General features: G+C 47.1%; 1 protein-coding gene across 2 annotated transcripts in view; it reads right to left on the bottom strand.

Moving 5' to 3' along the window:
• Positions 1 to 18,747, bottom strand: part of LOC307086821 (connector enhancer of kinase suppressor of ras 3-like) — a 41,688-nt gene that overhangs the window by 16,306 nt on the left and 6,635 nt on the right. For both annotated transcript variants that reach the window (XM_079752160.1, XM_079752161.1), the window contains exons 2-9: positions 11,666 to 11,829; positions 7,362 to 7,564; positions 6,572 to 6,659; positions 3,225 to 3,266; positions 2,522 to 2,641; positions 2,316 to 2,375; positions 940 to 1,008; positions 675 to 821 (exon numbers count right to left, since the gene is read on the bottom strand). In XM_079752160.1, the coding sequence (XP_079608286.1) occupies positions 675 to 821; positions 940 to 1,008; positions 2,316 to 2,375; positions 2,522 to 2,641; positions 3,225 to 3,266; positions 6,572 to 6,659; positions 7,362 to 7,564; positions 11,666 to 11,829 (893 nt within the window). The remainder of the gene's footprint in view (positions 1 to 674; positions 822 to 939; positions 1,009 to 2,315; positions 2,376 to 2,521; positions 2,642 to 3,224; positions 3,267 to 6,571; positions 6,660 to 7,361; positions 7,565 to 11,665; positions 11,830 to 18,747) is intronic.

The raw sequence follows: 18,747 nt of genomic DNA, 5'->3' as shown, positions 1-18,747 counted from the left end.
CGGGGCCCGAGTTTTATTTGTCCAGATGAGGGAGCGAAATACATTTGTTAACGTTCCATAATTGAATGAAACACCCATCATTTGTCGGGGCCGTTACAACGTTTATCTGAGCTTTGAACCGACATCCTACAGGGAATTGTTTGTGACCTTTTCCTCCGATGAGGGCGGACCCAGACATTTCCCATGGTCCTTTGTCCGGGATAAAAGGCTTGATGACCTAACCACTATTGATTTGTTTCTAACACATTACCCTTGTTATTCTCTGATGACCGCATGCACCGTGCCCTCGAACCGCCAGGCCCTGCTCTGCTACGCACTCCCTTCCCTTAAAATAGACGCTTTCAACTCCATCGGCCGCCCGGGCAGAGGAACCCGTCTCCAGAACGGAACAACATCATCTGGCTTTGTTTTGGGTCTGCTGTCTCCCGTGCAGCACGTTCCTAATCACATCTTCACACTCCGCCACTCTCAGGGCTGGCGGTCGGGTACTTGTCTGCACTTGTTGTTTTTGGAGCCGACTCCCTCAAAACAAAGATAATTGGTTCAGAGAAATAGACAATGACAGACGGGCCGGCTCTGGACTTCAAAGAGAAAGGCTTAGGGAGAGATGGGCTGTGTGTCTGTGTGTGTGTGTGTGTGTGTGCCTGTGTGCGTGCGTCTAACGATGTGCTTACCTGTGGCACCGGGGGCTTCCAGCGCATGTTCTTGAGCGGGGCCGGGGAGAAGCCCGTAGTGCCCGTTGGTCTCTTCTTAAGGAGCAGGACCACGCCCTTAGGGTCCTCCCTGAGCTTGATCACCAGGTTCTTTAGCTGCCAGCCCACCTGTCCCACAAACACACACACAAACACTCAGCGTGTGTTTCTACGGCTCTCTGTATGAAACGTTGCGTCAGTGATGAGAAGAGAAGGGGGGGGGGGGGGGGGAAGGAGAAGGTCGTACCACCGTCTGCTGGTTGACCTGGATCACCTCGTCTCCAGCGTGGATCTTCCGGGTCAGGTCAGCTGGGGACTGGAAAACAAATAATGCAACTTTCACTCACTATTAATTTCATGAATAAAACAACTGATAAAATGACGATAGAATCCTAACTTCACTACGTCACAACTTGTATCACAGTCCTCTATCACAACATCATATGGAATCTAATGATTCAGTGTGTGTGTCGATAATCTGTTTAGTTCAGTGCTAAATCTATTGGCCTGTGAACATTTGATTCAAATTGAACACTACACTGCACTTTGATTGTACAGAAAAATAGCCAAGAAGAAGAACTGAATACAAGGCAGTCTTGTTCGACCCTCAGATAATCGTGTTTGTATTTGTTCAAATGTGTGCGAAAGACGGACAGTAATGTCTATTGAATTATCAATCTACATTCACATTTGATAGTGAATTGTACAACACCGTTCATACCCAGATTATTTTACATTGAAATAAGTACAACTCAACCAACAACAAAACGCAGCACAGGACATAAACACAGGACATACTTCCGTATGAATCACCCAATCCACACAAAGGAAAAAAACAACAAGTGAAAATCAGGTAGATTTAGTTTCCAGTCCAACAGATGTCAGCCATGATTAACCAGTCATTATGGATGACGAGGCAGCGCCTGCATCACAATTAAACACGAGAGGAGGCGTGTGACCGTGACCGAGGCAGTGACGTGGGTGCACATTAGTCACCGGCACGCCACCTCAGGCCGAGACAGGACCCTTCTGGGCCACTGTCTCATCTCTTATTTTAATCATTTGCTTAAGTTAAATTATGGAATGATCATAAATATGAAACTGCAGCGCTCCATGCAAGGTTATAAACAGGTTTGGAGGCAATGTTTAGTTACACAACTGTAAAGTGTGTATTAACAAACCTTATTTTCATTCCGATTCATAAATAACAATTACTTGGGTGACTGTGAACAAAGAGAAGGCACAAGCCTGGGCTGAGGCCTACACCTTTGGAGTTATTGTTGAATAACGTGTCTGACATGTTCTACATGTAGTTCTTATTTTTCTTTTGAACTAATTGATTTAATTCAAGCACACCCAGACCTTGTTGGTATTCTGTTGGAACATCACTATGGTCCGTGACAAATGGACTAACTAACGATGCATCTGTATCCACCATCGTTCCCCGAGGACCTTACATAAATGGATCTAAACGTTAACTAGTCAATGCCTGTCGATTGAGTGGCGTGCCCTTAGTAAACTGAAAATAGACGTTCGTTACAGCTCATTAGGGCTGCCTCAATGAGATTCAATCATGTATCGGAAGAAGATCAAATAGCAAACAGAAAATAACACCGTACTTACATGTTCTGTGGTTCCAGTAATGACATGCAAACCGTCATAGGTGGACTTGATGTACATACCCTGAGGAAACAAAGAGCCCAACTTAGGCTTATTTGACATAGGAATGAGGGCAGGGTAGGACAACACTCACAATTTGACACACGCTGCCATTAGTTCAAGCCAGTCAAACATAGACAACCCCATACACAGTGTTTTGCATAACTCACCAGACCCTCTCCTGGTTTGATATTGTTCAGCTGGACCTCTTCCAGGCACGTTGATTGGCTCATTAGTGGGTCAGAGGTGGTTCTTACAGTCTGATCGCAGATACCGTTTAATACCTTAGACTGCAGACAAAACAGAAACTGAGTTAGGGAATAATGAAGCATGCCATGAACCTGGTGACCTTTCACTTGGCACCATTCCATTCCATGTGTTGCCTTGCTTATTTAATATCCCGAACCCATCGCATGACGTGGTGGGGAAGGGCAGATCCGATCGAAGAAAGAGAACGAGAGAGAGAGAGAGAGAGAGCGAGAGAGAGAACGAGAGAGAGAGAAAGAGAGAATGAGAATAAGAGAGAGAGAGAGTGAGAGAAAGAACGAGAGAGAACGAGAGAGAACGAGAGAGAGCCCAGCCAGAACACCAAGAGGTCTGGAGACTGTCAGCAACAGGAAGCACTGATTGATGGCCGGGGGGGAATACAAGTCCCACCTCCTCCGCCGGCGATTCTAAAAGAGCCCCCCCCACCCGTCTGCCCTCCATGCACTGCACTGAACAGGCGCACCAGTCAACGCACGCTGACACACAATCACATTCTCCGCATACAGACACACTCGAGTCTTTCCGCCTCTCTCCTGTAAAGGAACCCCCCCCCACTCTGATGTGGGGTAGCGACAGAGGTCGGCGATCACAAGGAGAGGCACTTACCACGTCCAGGATCTTTTCTTCCATCTCGTAAACAGTGCAGTCCTGGAAGCAAGCGGAGAGCACATACATCAGCCAGAGGCCCCGCCAGAGGTAAACAACGGCAGAGAGGAAGAGGGTGTTCAATGGCTCCGGAGTCAACACAAAGTACAGGGGTTGGGTGTGCGTGCGTGTTTGTGCGTGTACACAATATAATCAGGAGTCCAGATATAGACCCAGGGGAGAGGGAGAGGGAGAGAGATTCAAATGGTGGCTTAGAGAATGTTTGTGGAAGATGTGACGGGGTAATACCGGCTAGGGGTATGGTGAACTATGGGCCAAGTGTGTTGAGCGGCTCTAGGTAAAAAAAAAACAGTTCATTTGAATTTTGTGTTCTACTTGTCTTGTAAAAACAAAGCCATCATTGCCGCCTGCTGTCTTGCAACACGTGTCTGTTGGGATGCTTTGACCCACGCTAAGAACACAGGAGTCCTGGTTTCGATGAGCGGGCGAGCAAACACTCAAATTAACCGCCACACTTTCCACCACCTCGGCCGAGCGTCCAAACACGGCCTCCATAGAGATTACAGCAGCGGTATACAGGATACAGCTAAGGGTAACTCCCACTCAACCCGACTGTGTGGTGGGCGATGACAGGGCCCTCAGGGTACAACAGCCCACATGGGCGGGGGGGCGGGTGGCCGGCTGAGGTCCCCTGCCTGTCTACAGAATGGCCTCTATGCCGCGAATGCCCCAAAGGCAACCATCCATCAAAAACACCAAATGATGCTGTCAAAACTAAGGAACACCGATGGAAAAAACAAAATAAAACGAGTTCCTGACCTTCTGAGGATGCTCGGAAGCCAAACCTATTTGGTCGACTTGTGGTCTTGGTAAGCATTAGGGACTAGCATAGACATGTTCCGTCTAAAGAGCAGTTTTTCTTTTACTGTTGGTCTGTCGAAAACCATTGTGCAAATGGAGAATGGGGATCTCGCAAGCTTTTTCGGTTTTCCATAGCTTGCACATTCCACCAAGTGCAGGAGGGCTTGTCTATATCCATTTGCAAGGTTTTGTATCCAATAGAAATATAAGTATATAATATAATAGGCTTTCCGAGTATTGACATTAGCTGAACTTATCCCTGGTTACAAATGGGTCTTTCAGTGGGTCTGACAGGGCAGTTACGTAAACACGTTCTGTTACCACATTTATCCACACAAGTCACACTTGAAAGAAACGCTAATGAATAGCAAGTTGAAGTGGTACTTCAATAATATCCATTTACTTTGTTTCTTTGTCGCATGCCAAAACATAGAATGAGTCCTAAAACTTAAGAGTTTGCAATAAGCACCACAATGTTGCAACGGTTGCACGTTGGCAGGACGCCATGACAAACTTTGGCACCATTTCTTCTCTTTCTTACTAGCGCTACCAGCGCGCTTTGCAAATAGTTCAAACACAGCATTGGCTGTACTCCCTCCAGGATCTGTTTGAGGATTCCTAATGGACAAACACAGCAGGCCCTAAACTTCAGCGAAACTCAAACACCACGCGTGGGAGGGAAGAAGAGAGAGAAGAGAGAGAGGCTGAGGGGGCGAGCAAGCATTTCTTGGGTGCGCGGCTTTCTCGCGTCATGTGTTTGACCCCAGAACCCAGCCTGGATCATATGACTCCCTGGGCAGCCCGGCCGGTTCTTTGATCTGCGAGCAGGACAGGAGGAAGCCCAGCCAAGTGATGAAGTGGTGGGGAGAGCGGAGAGCACAGGAGGTGGACGGCCTGCCTCTTAAAATAGAGGAAACAAGAGCCAACGGTGTGGACAGGGCCAACAGACTGCATGGTTGACGGGGTATCCGGATACACTATGCTGTTGTCGCTGTGATACCATGGCTAGGGGCCTGTACCCTGCTTTGTTTTTCCATCGGTTTTGTTTTTTAAGGAATTTGCCTGAAAAGCCAATTCATGACCATTGGGAACCATATATGCGTGTACAATGTGTAATTCAAGACTATACATTATAAATGATGTGTTTGGATGAACAGCGGGGCACGATGGCACACGAGAGCAGTAATATGAGCGGTTCATGTGATACGAGTTTACGGGTTGCAGTTCAACCTAGGGCTGAAACAACATCTTTGGACATGGTCACTTCTTCATTTGTGTCGGTATAATTTGAACAAATGTTTTATAATGCGGTCTCTACTTTCTTTGCTTGGAAATTCAGTGGATGGAAAGGACTGCTCTTCTAAGAAGATTAAGGTCCTGCCAGATTCCCACCGTTCATAGATCTCATTCAATGTTTTGCTAACTTTGCATGAAACCAGATATTCAATTCAACGAATGTAGCGCTTATTAGAATAGCAGTGTGTGTGGGGTGTTCTCAACGCTCTGTTAACCTGTTTAAAAAGTACAAAAACAGAAGACGCCATCACTCCCCCCCCACACACACACACACTCCCACCCCAACACCCGCACCCTCTACAGCTGGTGCAATAAATTGAACACTGACCACACATGATAGCTGCTTCAGCACATACACAGATTATTCTGCACTCCCCCCCCCCACCCCCTCTACCCACAATGTGCCCCTTAACTTCAACCTACAGCGTGGGAACTACCAACACCCCCCCCCCCCCCCCCCCGGCAAGGTAATGTGCACTATGGGAAAGGAATTCAGGTTTTGATGTAATCACCCTCCTTAACATCAGACCTGTGTGTTTTTTCTCCCCCTTCTTTCTGACAGCCACTTACGCCGGTTTTATTAAATGGTGACGGTGGAGCCACGTCTGCAAGCGGGGCGCGTTTAAACACACTTCAAGGAGAACCCAACCTGAGATCATCTCACCCAAGGTTCACCTTCGCCGTTGTTTACACCAGGACTGTTTTCAACGGCAGAGCCATAACATAAGTCCCTAACAAAGACTCTGGCCAGAGGGAACCACCGCGGATACAATATGCTGTACAATAATTTGAGATCGTTTTTCAAGGCCGACACAATATCCGCCGGAGGGTTTTACCCTGCTGGCTGACCCCCTAGAGACCGGAGCACAGGAAATGACTGCAGACAGGCAGGTCTCCCTCTGCGCGTAACTCAGAGGAGCAACACGGGGAGCGCATAGCCAAGAGGAGCCGCCTGTGGAAAGCTGGCAGGCACAGCTAACAGGGCGCCAGTTGTTTTTATGCATCAGTAAACGCAAACCCTGCAATTATCATTAAACACGGTATGATCTTCACAGGTTGCTTCTGTAGCGCGCACAAATATAAAACGCAACTAAAACATAAATCAAATACAAGGGGAAACTAAATTCATGTGCGTGTGTGTGTTCTCAATAGTACTCTACGGGTGCTGGCGGGCTAACTAGCGTGCAGACCTGTTGAACTGTAGTGGTGAGGTCCAGGCACAGCTGAATGATCTTGTTCTTGGTGGATGTGAAGTCACTGATCCCAGTCAGGGGGGTCCTGCGGCGAGGCAAGGACAGACAGATTGGGAGGTCATTAGTAACCGATCAGGTCGACGCAACACAGGAAATGGTTAAAGGAAATGTAGGATTTTCTGGGTCTGTACAAATCTGACCAAAGATAATTGTCACGCTGAATGAAGAAATATGGGTCTTTAAAACATTTAAGATAAATCAAAATAGTCTGAGAAAAGGTTGTGATACAAAAAGTCACTTCTAAGGATGAAATAATTTCTAAAATGTTGATGCATTACAGTTCCTGTGATTCTCTCTAGTGAGGAATACATTAGTGACATATTCTACTGGAATTAAATACTCCGTCAGTTCGTCAGTCAGACAAAACTCTGCATAAATAATATTCTCAAACCCACTAAATCCATAAAAGCTCAGTAAACAGTGTTTAGACTAACCCTGAAGCTAAACTTTAGCATACATCATGACATCACCAAGCTAGCTCTAGCCAAATCAACCCAAAAAATAAAGTTTAATCCATGCACCGCTAGGCTAATAATACAGTAAGCCTATGACAATATGACCTCACCAGACACACAATTGTAACCTAGATAGTCAAAGCTTGCTTGGTTCCCTTTGGTGGTGGCATTCATAATGCAACGTTCACTAAGCGACACGCCCATGAAACGAATTGTCAGTGAAACTGACAGAGACCAACACTCGGAGCGGGGGGGACGGGACGTGGGCCTACCTGTCGAGCCACGCCAGGAGGCTCTTGGCCGCCCCGATGAGCTCCACCACGCAGGTGAGGAAGTCGTTGGGGGGCTTGCGGGAGACGCTGCCCTCGTAGGCCGCGCTCTTCCTGCGCTCCGAGGTGGACATGTGCAGGCTGTTGGTGGCCGCCCTCATCCGCACAACCAGGGTCTTCAGGTTGTCCGTCTCCACCCCGTAGTTCTGGAAGAAAACCATTAAAACACCACCAGCAAGTTTAGAGATAGAGAGCGAGAGACACGGTATCGGTCTTGGACTTGTGCCAATCCTCCCTCCGGCCTGCACTCGTCTTCGTCGCTGTCGACAGATAAGAGCACACTTTGATTGCACTAAATCATGATCGTCGAGGGCGATGTGTCACTGTGCTCACCTCCCAGCAGGTAACCGCAATAAAGATAATGATACCAATAACAATACAAGAGGATCCTTGTCTGCGAGGAACCCTCCAGTCTCGTCTCACGCCGGTGAAAACACGTCGTTACACGCAGTGAAACAATGAACTTTATAATGAAATGCAAACATGTTGTGAAAGAGGGGGGGGTGAGAACAAACACACCCCCCCCGCCCCCCCCCTCCCTTCTCTACGTTTGTTTGAACCCTGTGGAGGTCGGACTCAGGAGATGTACCCGTAGAATCACCTGAGTATCTGCATGTGGGCCAGAGGTTGCATTCTTGTCTGTCGTTGCTTCCTGTCGGCGCATTCCTGTAGTCTACACGTTATTAACTCGGTCAACTCCACTCGGTGCGTTGTCAAGCGTTACGAGGGGTAGGCCAGCCGTCCAGGGAACTACAGCAGGGCCCTTGTAGCAACGGATGGTGTTCCAGGGGCAATAAAGTGTGTCGTGGTTTGATTTTTAATGAGGTCAGAGCAGGGCAACCTCTCCTGCCAGGTTTTTGACACCAAACTAATCTCAGGAACTTAATTGATAGCTGAATTGAGGTGCATGTAATTTAGAAGACACTACATGGCCTGGGATGGGGATTTGGATGGGGATTTATTTAATTATTATTTTGTTTTGTTTTGCTTTTGGCCACTAACTTTTAAAGCTTTAGATGACTTATCTTCTACCTGCTCAGTGCTTTAAGGAAGCAGACACTGTTCCTTTATCATATAAAAATGCACATAGCCTGCATGTTCATGGTACGTGACACCTACAATAAGTCAGCAATTGTGGCTGAGTCACATGCACCCTCAAACTAGTTCATATGAACAACATATCGACTTTCAACCACAATGAAACTACAGCAGTATAAAAAGTCACACTCGGTATAGCTTTCACATTGAACATGCTAAACAGTTTGGCTCTATGTTTGCTTAAATAATTAAAAACAAGTCTTTGCGCAAACATAAAAAAACGAGCCTCGGGTAGATACAGGTCAGATCTTTTGTTTCAACCGGTGCATTGAAAGGCACCCAGCAAGAAAAATCATGGCCCTTGAGCCAGGGCACTAGTGAGGAGTGTGAGAGAGTTACAACATCAAACGTCTCTGCTACCTTAGTCATTAGTAGGCTAAATCACACAGCAAACCAGCTTGGACCGGCCCACAGATGTCCTGTGAGCTTATGTGTCCCCCAGACTGCCAGCCATTGAGCTTGAAAATCAAGCCTGCAAAAAAGCCCCCGAGTTTGTGATCAAATTCAGTTCAAGTCAACGCTCTCTCCAGCCAAAGTGCTGTTCTTTCAGTTGCCTTTTGTGGAGGGGGTTCAACTGATCTGAAACCATGGTGCATTACAAGAGGCTGTGTAACATGTAGGGTCACACTCTCTCTCTGGGCCTTGTCAAAAGGATTATATGCAAGTTTCCGGAGCAGAGGATTGAGGCGATGGTATCACACCACCGTGTTCATTACACTACTGGAGTGTCATGTGTTTGCCTACACTTTAACATGAGTCAGGGAATCATCTGGAAACGCATTTTGCGTGTTATAGATATCCGCTACATTCTATCACTAAAAAGATTTGTCCTGTCACCGTAAATCTCACTAGTTGGTCAAATGATATACGTATTGTAAATACAATGACTTTGGGAGACAACTGAGGTGGGATTTATTTTGTATCCGTACAAAGCAGCCCACTCGAAACCAACGCCAAAGGTGTTGGGTTTCTGGACGCACTCTGCAAAAGACATCATGGCACAGAGAGTTCCGTCCGGATCAATCAACATATTCATCTCCTGTTCCCCTGACAGCCGTTGGCCCGCAAGTAAATGGCTAGAGAAAATAGCAGTTTCCTGAATGTCTATTGAACCACACATATCAAACTACGACTAAGGTTTAATGCTGCAATCCTGATTACAGTAATAAAGCCCTGTAATAAAGTCATCAAACTGCAAACTGTGGGTATACCCTTAGTATGACACTGAAACTGAAACGTCAGCCAGAGAATACATGTAACCCACAGCCGATGTAGAGTAAACAGCTAGCAGCAGTAACGGCTGCTAAAGTGTATCAACAAGAGCGATTTGACCCTCGAGCTAAAACCGAGTGGGGCAGGAAGTCTGGGGTAGAGTGAACAAGGGGGTCGGCTGTTCATGGGAAGTGTTTCCTGACCTGTACTCAGTAGAAGCTAACTGAATGGAAGGTGGTGGGGGGGGCAATTCGTCCCAGTGGGGAGGTTGAGGCCTCCCTGCTAATCACATTTAGGAACTCATTTATCCATGATGCATCAGCTAGAACATGGAAATGCAGTGCATCTAAAGTTTGTGAATGCAGTGCATCAAAAAAGAAATTGCCCTGGCTTCACCAACTGGTTCTAAGGGACAAGCGGAAGTCTGGGCCCGATTACCGTGAACATTCAAAACCAGGGGTATGAACCCCGGGGATGTACACTGAGGTACATTTGCATTAAAACAAAACCCCTGCTGCCTGCGCCTCAAGTGCTTCCATGTGTCCGGCCCGGGACGTATTTCAGAAATGAAACACAATCTCAGCTTGCGAAGAGACGCTTGGTGCATCCTCAGGACATTCCGGTGTCACCTTGTTGTGTTGGTTCGCCAAGAAAAGTGAGATAAAAAAGGCCTGAAGCAACTGTAGTAGTAGTAGAACAGCTCCCCCCAGTTGAATGGAAAAAGAAGGAACGAGACTAGTGATAAAACCAGTTAAAGAGGTAGTAGAGCAGTGAGGATAATGCTGAGTCATCAGCGTTCCATCCAACAACCAGACAGAAGCAGCAGATTTATCCGCAGACATAAGGTTCTGGGTCCAACGCCACGAGGATGACGAGTGGCGTATAAACCCACGAGAGGGGCCCGCCGGTGAACAAGAATCAGATGCGGAGCGGCGAGATAGGAGCCGGTGCGGTTCTGGAACATGTGGCCCCTTCCCACAGGAATCCTAGCAGAGCCCCGTTGTGGTGGCGGGCCGCGGAGTGCACCGTTGGCGTCGGGTCCTCCACTGGAGGAATGAACCAAAGGTTGATCTTATCAAAAGCAAGGAAAACCACCGCCACCCACATCTTCAAAAGATGACCGGCCTGACCTGCGCCTTGGAGATAAACAATGACGGTATGGAAGTCCTAACTGTTATCTAGGGTGGGATGGCATTTAGCTGATGGGGTTTTTATCCCCGAGAAAAAGCAAACCTCAAACAAAACCCTAAATCCAAAGCATTCCTGTTTTCAAGCTTTTTCTGAAGGGAACATGTGGACTTCACCCCAGGAATGCTGACAATGATGAAAACCAAATTTATAGGAACTACATTCTGGAGGATTTTATGGGCCAGGATAGTGATAAAACTCCAAATGGATCCCATCTGGTGTGGAAACCTGGCTCTCTTTTATTCACAACTTATTCTTTAAATACTGTTGTTTTCTTTCTGGTTTACTTGCTCTCAGTTCCCTTCTGGCAGAAGCCAGCAAAGCCAGACAGTCCTTGTGACAACTCATCTGAGAGAACCTGATGATGGACAGCTGGTCAGCTCTCTGGGTCCCATTGAGGATACAGAGGGCCCTAAAGGGGAATGTTTGACAGAAACCAGCCAGGCGGCCAGGGCACGCGACCGGAGCTAACGGGATAGCTTTTGTTTTGTTCGAGCTGGATGAAGCTGAATGGCAAACAGAATCCAGAGTTTGTGAACGAAGTCCCAACAGAAGTCCAATTCCGAAAGGGAGTCGGAAAGCGAAACAATTGATGCCAATTCACTCTCAAAAAAGCAGCTAATGCAGCTAATGCATGACAACCAATCCAAAAAAGGATCAGAGCCGTCACTTTGTGCTGTGTTGTTCCTGGTCCCACCCACCCACAGACCCCCACCAGCTACACCCCCGATGGGCAGAGGTCCACTGACCAGGGCGCAGAGCAGGTCCACCGCCTCCAGCACCAGCTCCTGGTGTCCAATGCGGGCGACGCCCAGCTCCTCCAGGTCCTGGTGCGAGATCTTCAGCAGCTGCTCACCGCTGATCTTCTCCCGCTCAAAGTTGTTCACGTAGAGCTGCAGGCTGTCGTCCAGACCTGAACACACACAAAGAGGATGGAGGCAAAGTCATTAAACGGAGGTCCAGGCTCCAGGCACACACAGTTGCATGATAAAACTCCCCATCTATAAAGATAACATAAAAGGAGGGTTCAAAACCTTTTTTTTTTTTGCAACCCTTTTCTTGTTGCTTCAGGATGAAAAATAATCTTGTCGAGTTTGCTGTTCGTTTGAGAGCTAGCTCTTTCCCTGTCAAACTTGGGCCCATAAGTTGTCACAAGCAAAGATTAACTACCATGCATGTCTTCTACCAGGTCTTTGTTTGGACGCATGCATGCATGCATGTGTGTGTGTGTGCACAGTGCAGGCGGAGAACAGGTGGGACGGCGATCCCCCCCTAGATAAACAGACGAGCAGTTAACAATGTTAGGTCAGTTAAAGAATAGACTTCCATTGTGTGTGTGTGTGTGTGTGTGTGTGTGTGTGTGTGTGTGTGTGTGTGTGTGTGTGTGTGTGTGTGTGTGTGTGTGTGTGTGTGTGTGTGTGTGTGTGTGTGTGTCCAGCATGTGTGTCAGTGGGTCCTTCTGCTGCTATTTGCAGGACCCACAATAAATGGGCTGAGTTAACAGCGTGCCAACTGTCATTTCCCGTGACCACGCATGCAACAACTATTAGAGGGGGGGATCCAATTCAATCTCCCAGAGAAAGAAGGAATTGAGGAAGGGTTCAAGCGAACTAATAGTAACATTATCAAATTATTTTCCTACTGTCGTTGGTGGTCACGCAATACACTTGTAAAAAGGAACACGCTCTCTCCCATGTGATCCGTCTCTCCGTGGACCTTCATGTGATGTTGTGACAACAGAGGCTCGCCTTTGTGTGCACGTGTGTGTGTGTCTGTGTGTGTGTGTGGAGAGTGAAACGGCATCCTTCCAGCCATCAAAGAGGGCAAAGAGAAGAGGCAGCTGTGGCTGTGTAGGCCTGCCTTTGCTAAAGAGACTTGTCAGCTGCAACACACACACACACGCACACACACACACACACACACACACACACACACACACACACACACTTCTTTGGAGATTCGAAGTTCATTTAGGGGTTTAGAGGTCAAGTTAGTTTCCTCACTTAATCTGAAACATATGACAGAACTCCAAAAGTACATCTGCACAATTGCTATTATTACTTTGTCCATGATTATTATCCAATGTTCTTCATGCATTATCTGGTCCAACTATTAACTGAAGAAATAATGGTACTCCCACACAGCAGCCTTTTCGTAGGAGAAAAGAATAATAGAAGACAGGTCAGAGAGTCGTCTGCAGGCTCAAGGCCCCATCTTCCTGATCAAACCAGAACAAGATTATTCCTGTTCCTCGGAGACACTTCCCAGGCCAGACTTTCAGACACTTCTGAGCTCTGCTCTGACTTGGACAGCATTAAAAAGGTGAAAAGCGTGTGAAGAGAGAAGGCTTGGGTGGAATTCACCTTAGAGTAAGACAGTTGGAGTTTGTTTCAGGGCCTACTGAGAACAACCCAGACACTCTCATGACCAGAGCCAGACACCTACTGTAGTGCAATCAGATGGAAACGTAGAGGGGAATCCAGTGGCAGCAAGTGCTTCACCTTCCTGTGGCGTTAAGAGAAGCATTTCCTGTGGAATGTGGCCACGCGCCAAGCACTACCGTCTGTGCCCATGTAAGAAGGGGCTTGCGGTGAACTGAAAAGCCTTGGGTTTATGAAAACACTCCATGCCAGGTCTAGAGTGGTATTATTAAAGCTGTATTTAATCACAATTCTAATATTACATGTTAGCATTCAGGCACTCACAAAGCAACAAAAAAAAAAAAAAGATATGTAAGCCCATTTATATACATTGGTTCGATCTGCTTTTCCTTGACTTGCGCATTCCGGTGTAAATGTTAGTCCCAGACGCATCCCATCGTCTGCCTTGCATTTTCCAAATACCAAATGTCCTTCATGGGACTGATCAGCAATGGTATTTCAATTGGGACCATAGCCTGCGAGGAACAGGACGATGTGTGTGCATGCGTGTGTGTGTGTGTGTGTGCGGACTCATCCCCTTATGGTGCTTATGATTGCAGAGAAAGGGGCTGAAGGGCATGGCTCTACAACTATTAAAATAGCAGTTGACCATCCACCATGCACAAATCCTAAATGCCATGGCCAACACCCTCATGTCACCAAACCATTGGGATCTTCTGAATAACAGAGAGGTGTCCTTACACTGGGCTTATAAAACATTTATTGGACTCGGATCAATGGTGTGGGTGTGTGCCCACGTGAGGGACTATCCCTTTCCATTAAGGGAATAGCGACAAGCAAAGCAGATTAAGTGTCACGTTATTGTCAATGGAGTGAAGGGGAGGAGGGGGAGGACAGAAGTCGGAGCACTGTGTGAATTAGGGCTCTCTCTTTAAAAGACGAGCGAGATGAAACACTTTTGCAGAGTTTGATGGCCTTTTCGAAGCACTTGGCAAGTGTGTTCAAATCACAGCGAGGGACTGCGAATGAGATGTTTGGAAACAGGCAAGTCACACAGTGGCAACGGCAACAGTGTTCTGGGTAACAGGCCAAACCTACCGAGTGCAGTGTAAGAAGTAATAGAAGAAGAATTAACTCAGAAAAAGTAATAATGCAGAAAAAGCAGACACAGATAATTAGTTGTTGTTTACCTATGCTTATGTAAATAATGATATGGGGTCAATATAATAATAAGGTGTCCTACTGCCACCTACTAACACTGGATTTTAAATGTATGACGATTGCACTTGGAGGGCCAGGTTATCAACACAACAGCCATGTCCCACACACATGGAGACACACACTGAGCCAAACAGCTGCTAAAGCAAGCAGCACAGATTCTTGTGCAGCCATGTCTGTGGAGAGAGCTCTGGATCCCTGCAGGAGCTCTTTCAATCGCCGCAGACCCCGGCTTCAAGGCCGTCTAAGTACACCCTTTCAGCAAGGTAAACACAAAAACCTATTCTTTTTGCAGATGGCCCGGCCATTCCTCCCCTAAAGGTCCGCATTGCATGGTTCACATCTGCGCAGGAAAACAACGAAATGACAGGGGTTCAGCAGTTTGGACCTTGTGTGAGCCAAGACACCACAGTAAGAGATTGTTACTTGCTAACTGTGTGTGGGAAGAAGGGAAGGGTTGATTGATCATCAGATAATCAATTTTGGAACCGCTTCACTCCTAGATGCCGTGTTCCGTCCTCAGACCATGAGAGCGGGGGCGGGGGAAGACAATTGCGTTTGACAGTCAGCGTTTAGAGCTTTGGGCTGCCAGCGTCATGTTCCAGTTCTCTGGTTAAACGAGCAGAGAGAGTGGACAGTCTTTCACCTCCCACAGCAGCAAACGCCTCCCCTCCTCCACCCTCCCCAGTACTCCCAGTGGGAGCTCTGGACATCCTGCAAGCCTCCACACACAGATAAACACACACACACACCCCCCTACTGGTGTTTTCCAGTGGGAAAGCGACTGGGTGGGGACGAGCTGTGCCACTGTAGCTCTCTCTCTCTCTCTCTCTCTCCCCGCTTTCTTTCTACCCCTCTCGACCTGTGGGGAGTGGTGAGGAATTTCACTCATTGTTCTCCGTAGAGGACATCCATTGTGGGAGTCCGCTGCATTTCAGCTCTCTGCCGGGACCGGCCCGGCTGTAATTAGAAAGAGAGAGAGGTGGCGTGGTGGGGTGCGGGAAAACACTACACTTGGCCAACGCTAAGCTGCCCTCTAATGCATGACTTCACAGGATGAAAACAAAGCACGTATGCACACACACACACACACACACACACATACACACACACACACATACACTTAGTGGGTACCGGGAATGTGGGAACCGGGAAATGGGGTAGATACTGGGGACAACGGCACTGTGCATCGTCTCCAATGGGCGCGTTGTCTTCTCCTTCTGTTGACACAATAGCAGACAACCGCCTGCTCTTTTTGGCATTCGCTGAACATGAACGGTGACCAGTCTGTCTGAGAGGTTATTTCTGAGCTAGTATTTAATTATCAGGCGGGGGGGGGGGTCGTTTGTGGACAGCGCTCGGCAGGCCATGCGCCCCGGCCTCCCCTCATCTCCTAATCTTATCCATAGCTTCCTCTGTAGGTCCAGAGGGCGCTTCATGGCGCGTTGTAGCCTCCTAATCTCTTACCATGGGCTGGTATTGGGGGGTTATGGATACATCCAAGGTGGCTCGGGGGCAGAGTGAGTCAGGGCAGCCGAGACCACCAGCAGGACGCTGGTGGTCAAAAGCAGCTCCGCTGGTCGCCGGGTCTCGGACGACGACAGACGAGGGGAAGGGGTGGGGGGGGGGTCATAGCTCATGGGGCTGCAGCCGTTAAAACGGGACTCGTGTCGCTGTTGCCCCCGACCCCCGGACACATTGCCACGGCCAGACCATGGAGGCTGGGGTTTGGGATCGGAGATAAAAACAGGAGGGGAATTGGGCAGTGAGTTAAGGTCTCAAATAAGGCCGGTGCACAAGGACTGTGGGATCAGCAGGAGGTGTATTACCTGCCTTATAACCTGATGCCTGATGAGGACTAACCAATCAGAAAGGACAGTGGGAGGAGACAGAGAATATGTAATACAAGGCTCACAAAGGGAAGGATAGCAAGAAACAGGTAGTTCTACGTAGCATTGGTTCTGCCTCTGAACAACATACCAATGTATTGGTATCAGAGAGACTAAAACCACTTTGCTGTAATAGTCCCTTGTCCCGTCCCACACAAGGTGTGTTTGTGTACCTCAAGAGATCATCAGGGGTTTTGGAATACGTCAGCGATTGGTTAGCTCTCTCACCCCAACGCAAACACTCATCACTCTCAAACCAGGCTGTTGGCTAGCGACCTTATGCATTATCGCTAGCATAAACACCAGCTAAAGAAAGCAACAAGGGGCCGCAGAAATGTCATGGCGAATAAAATGCTCAGCCTCTTTTTCCAGAGTGGACTCTTCACCTATTACAATCTTCTCATTCTTTCCTGGAACTTCTGTTTGTCATTGTTATGTGGTCCATCTCTCTCTTCTAGCATCTCAAGACAACTAGTTATAGTGTAGTATACATTGTGTAAATACATAACACAATAAAAAATGTATGAAGATTTGTCTTGTAACTAAGTCATGTCATTCTAGCAGGGTTGGAGGAGCATATCCACCGTTTGCTGTGAGAATATCTGTACTCAATGAGAGCAAATTAGGAAATATCACACCAATGATGCATGTGAACAGCATCTTCTGACAAACTCCCGCTCCAACACCTAATAATTTTCTTTTGGGCAAAACAGTGATTGAAGACTCCATTCCATTGTTTACAGAGACACAGAGAGGGAGAGAGGGAAGGGAGACAATTATGGTACTAAAGTCAAGATGACTGCCCCACGTACCACTTAGCAACATATAGCCAACTTGTGGCTTCAAAGGCTCTTGAATTAAAAACAAAACATTACACATTGTGTTGTGAACAGGCATTACATAAAGTGGCTTCCTCCCTTCCCATATACAGTACATGTGGGCTAAATCCCTCGAGGTGGCCCCAGGAACGCTGATTACAGACCGTTTTAAAACAGTTCTATAATGGACGCCTGTGGAACCACAACAAAGGAGGACACGCTATGGAAGAGAAGGAGGGAGGGAGGTGTCACACTCATTTAGTTGGGTCTAAAACAAGCCAGGAGACCGTGGGAGTGGTGATAATCTGACTCTGATACGATTGGATGGATTAAAAAATACCCGTATATATATATCTCACCACCATTGATATATATTATGGCACTCTGCCTTTAAGGGAAAAGAGTTGACAAAAACAATAACAACTTTTGATAGAAGAAAGCCTCTTTCTATTTTTGGCATGTTTTCGCAGGCAATTGCTTGAAACCACTCAGTTGAGGGTTTAATTGTTATCTGGCTGCTGCAATAATCCCTCCAAAACATTGTGGATAAGGATCTAGTAATTGTCATAAATCCCCAGAACTATTTCACAGGAAAATCATCTGACAATGAACCCTTACATGGTGTTTTTTTTTGTGGCAGGTGGAGTTTCCCTGCTTGGCATCGTATTAGAGATCCAACACCTCCTGCTCATTTCCCCCCTTCCACTTATCCCCCAGCTCTCCCAGTTCCTAGCTCTGAAGTCCTGAAGGGACTCTCCTCCCATCCTTTTGCCCTGGTGACGGTCACCACATCATTCACAACGACGTCACCACCGTCACAAAAGGGCTGACACAATGGCAGGAGCAGTAAACAAAGTTTGGGTTGCTGTGGTAACTCGCAGCAGAGAGAGAGGGGGGCTAGAAAATGTTGGATGAGGTTTAAGTTGGCAGAAGACACGATGGGACAACCAGGGAAGGGAGGGAAGATGGGACAGATAAGAGGAACGGAGGCGGAAGGAAGTCTATGGGAGTCAGTGATTTAGAGCCAGCTTGCGCCTGGTTCCGGGCGGGGTCATAGAGAGGCCTTTATCCAGAGAAGCAAAGACACACCAATGGAATAATATTTGTTTTGGGATATTGGGGTTTTAGTACGGGACATATTATTTGATGTTTTCGCTAATAAACTACTGCAATTCCATTTCCCTTATATTTTACAAACCCGAAAAATAAGTTGATGTTATGAATTGATTCGACTTTTAAACTGCATTGATTTTGAATAAATAGATAATCTCAACTGACTGGGTCTTCAAATCCACAAACTTATGATAACATAATTATTAGTACTTATTTGTACTAAATGTTACAATCATCACACCTTCTCTATTAATTTCTTCAATAAATAGAAAAACACAAAGCGGACTCACAGACACAATCTTTGCGTGAAGAAATTATCACATCCTTTTACAGGGAAAATAACTAGAAAGTTTATAAGCAAAGTCCACAGGCGTGGGAAGTCAATCCAGTTCTCCCTGTTGGTGTGCATGTG

The sequence above is a fragment of the Pollachius pollachius genome, assembly GCF_949987615.1.
Source record: "Pollachius pollachius genome assembly, chromosome: 15".
Lineage (NCBI taxonomy): Eukaryota > Metazoa > Chordata > Actinopteri > Gadiformes > Gadidae > Pollachius > Pollachius pollachius.
This window is presented reverse-complemented; position numbering and strand designations above follow the sequence as displayed.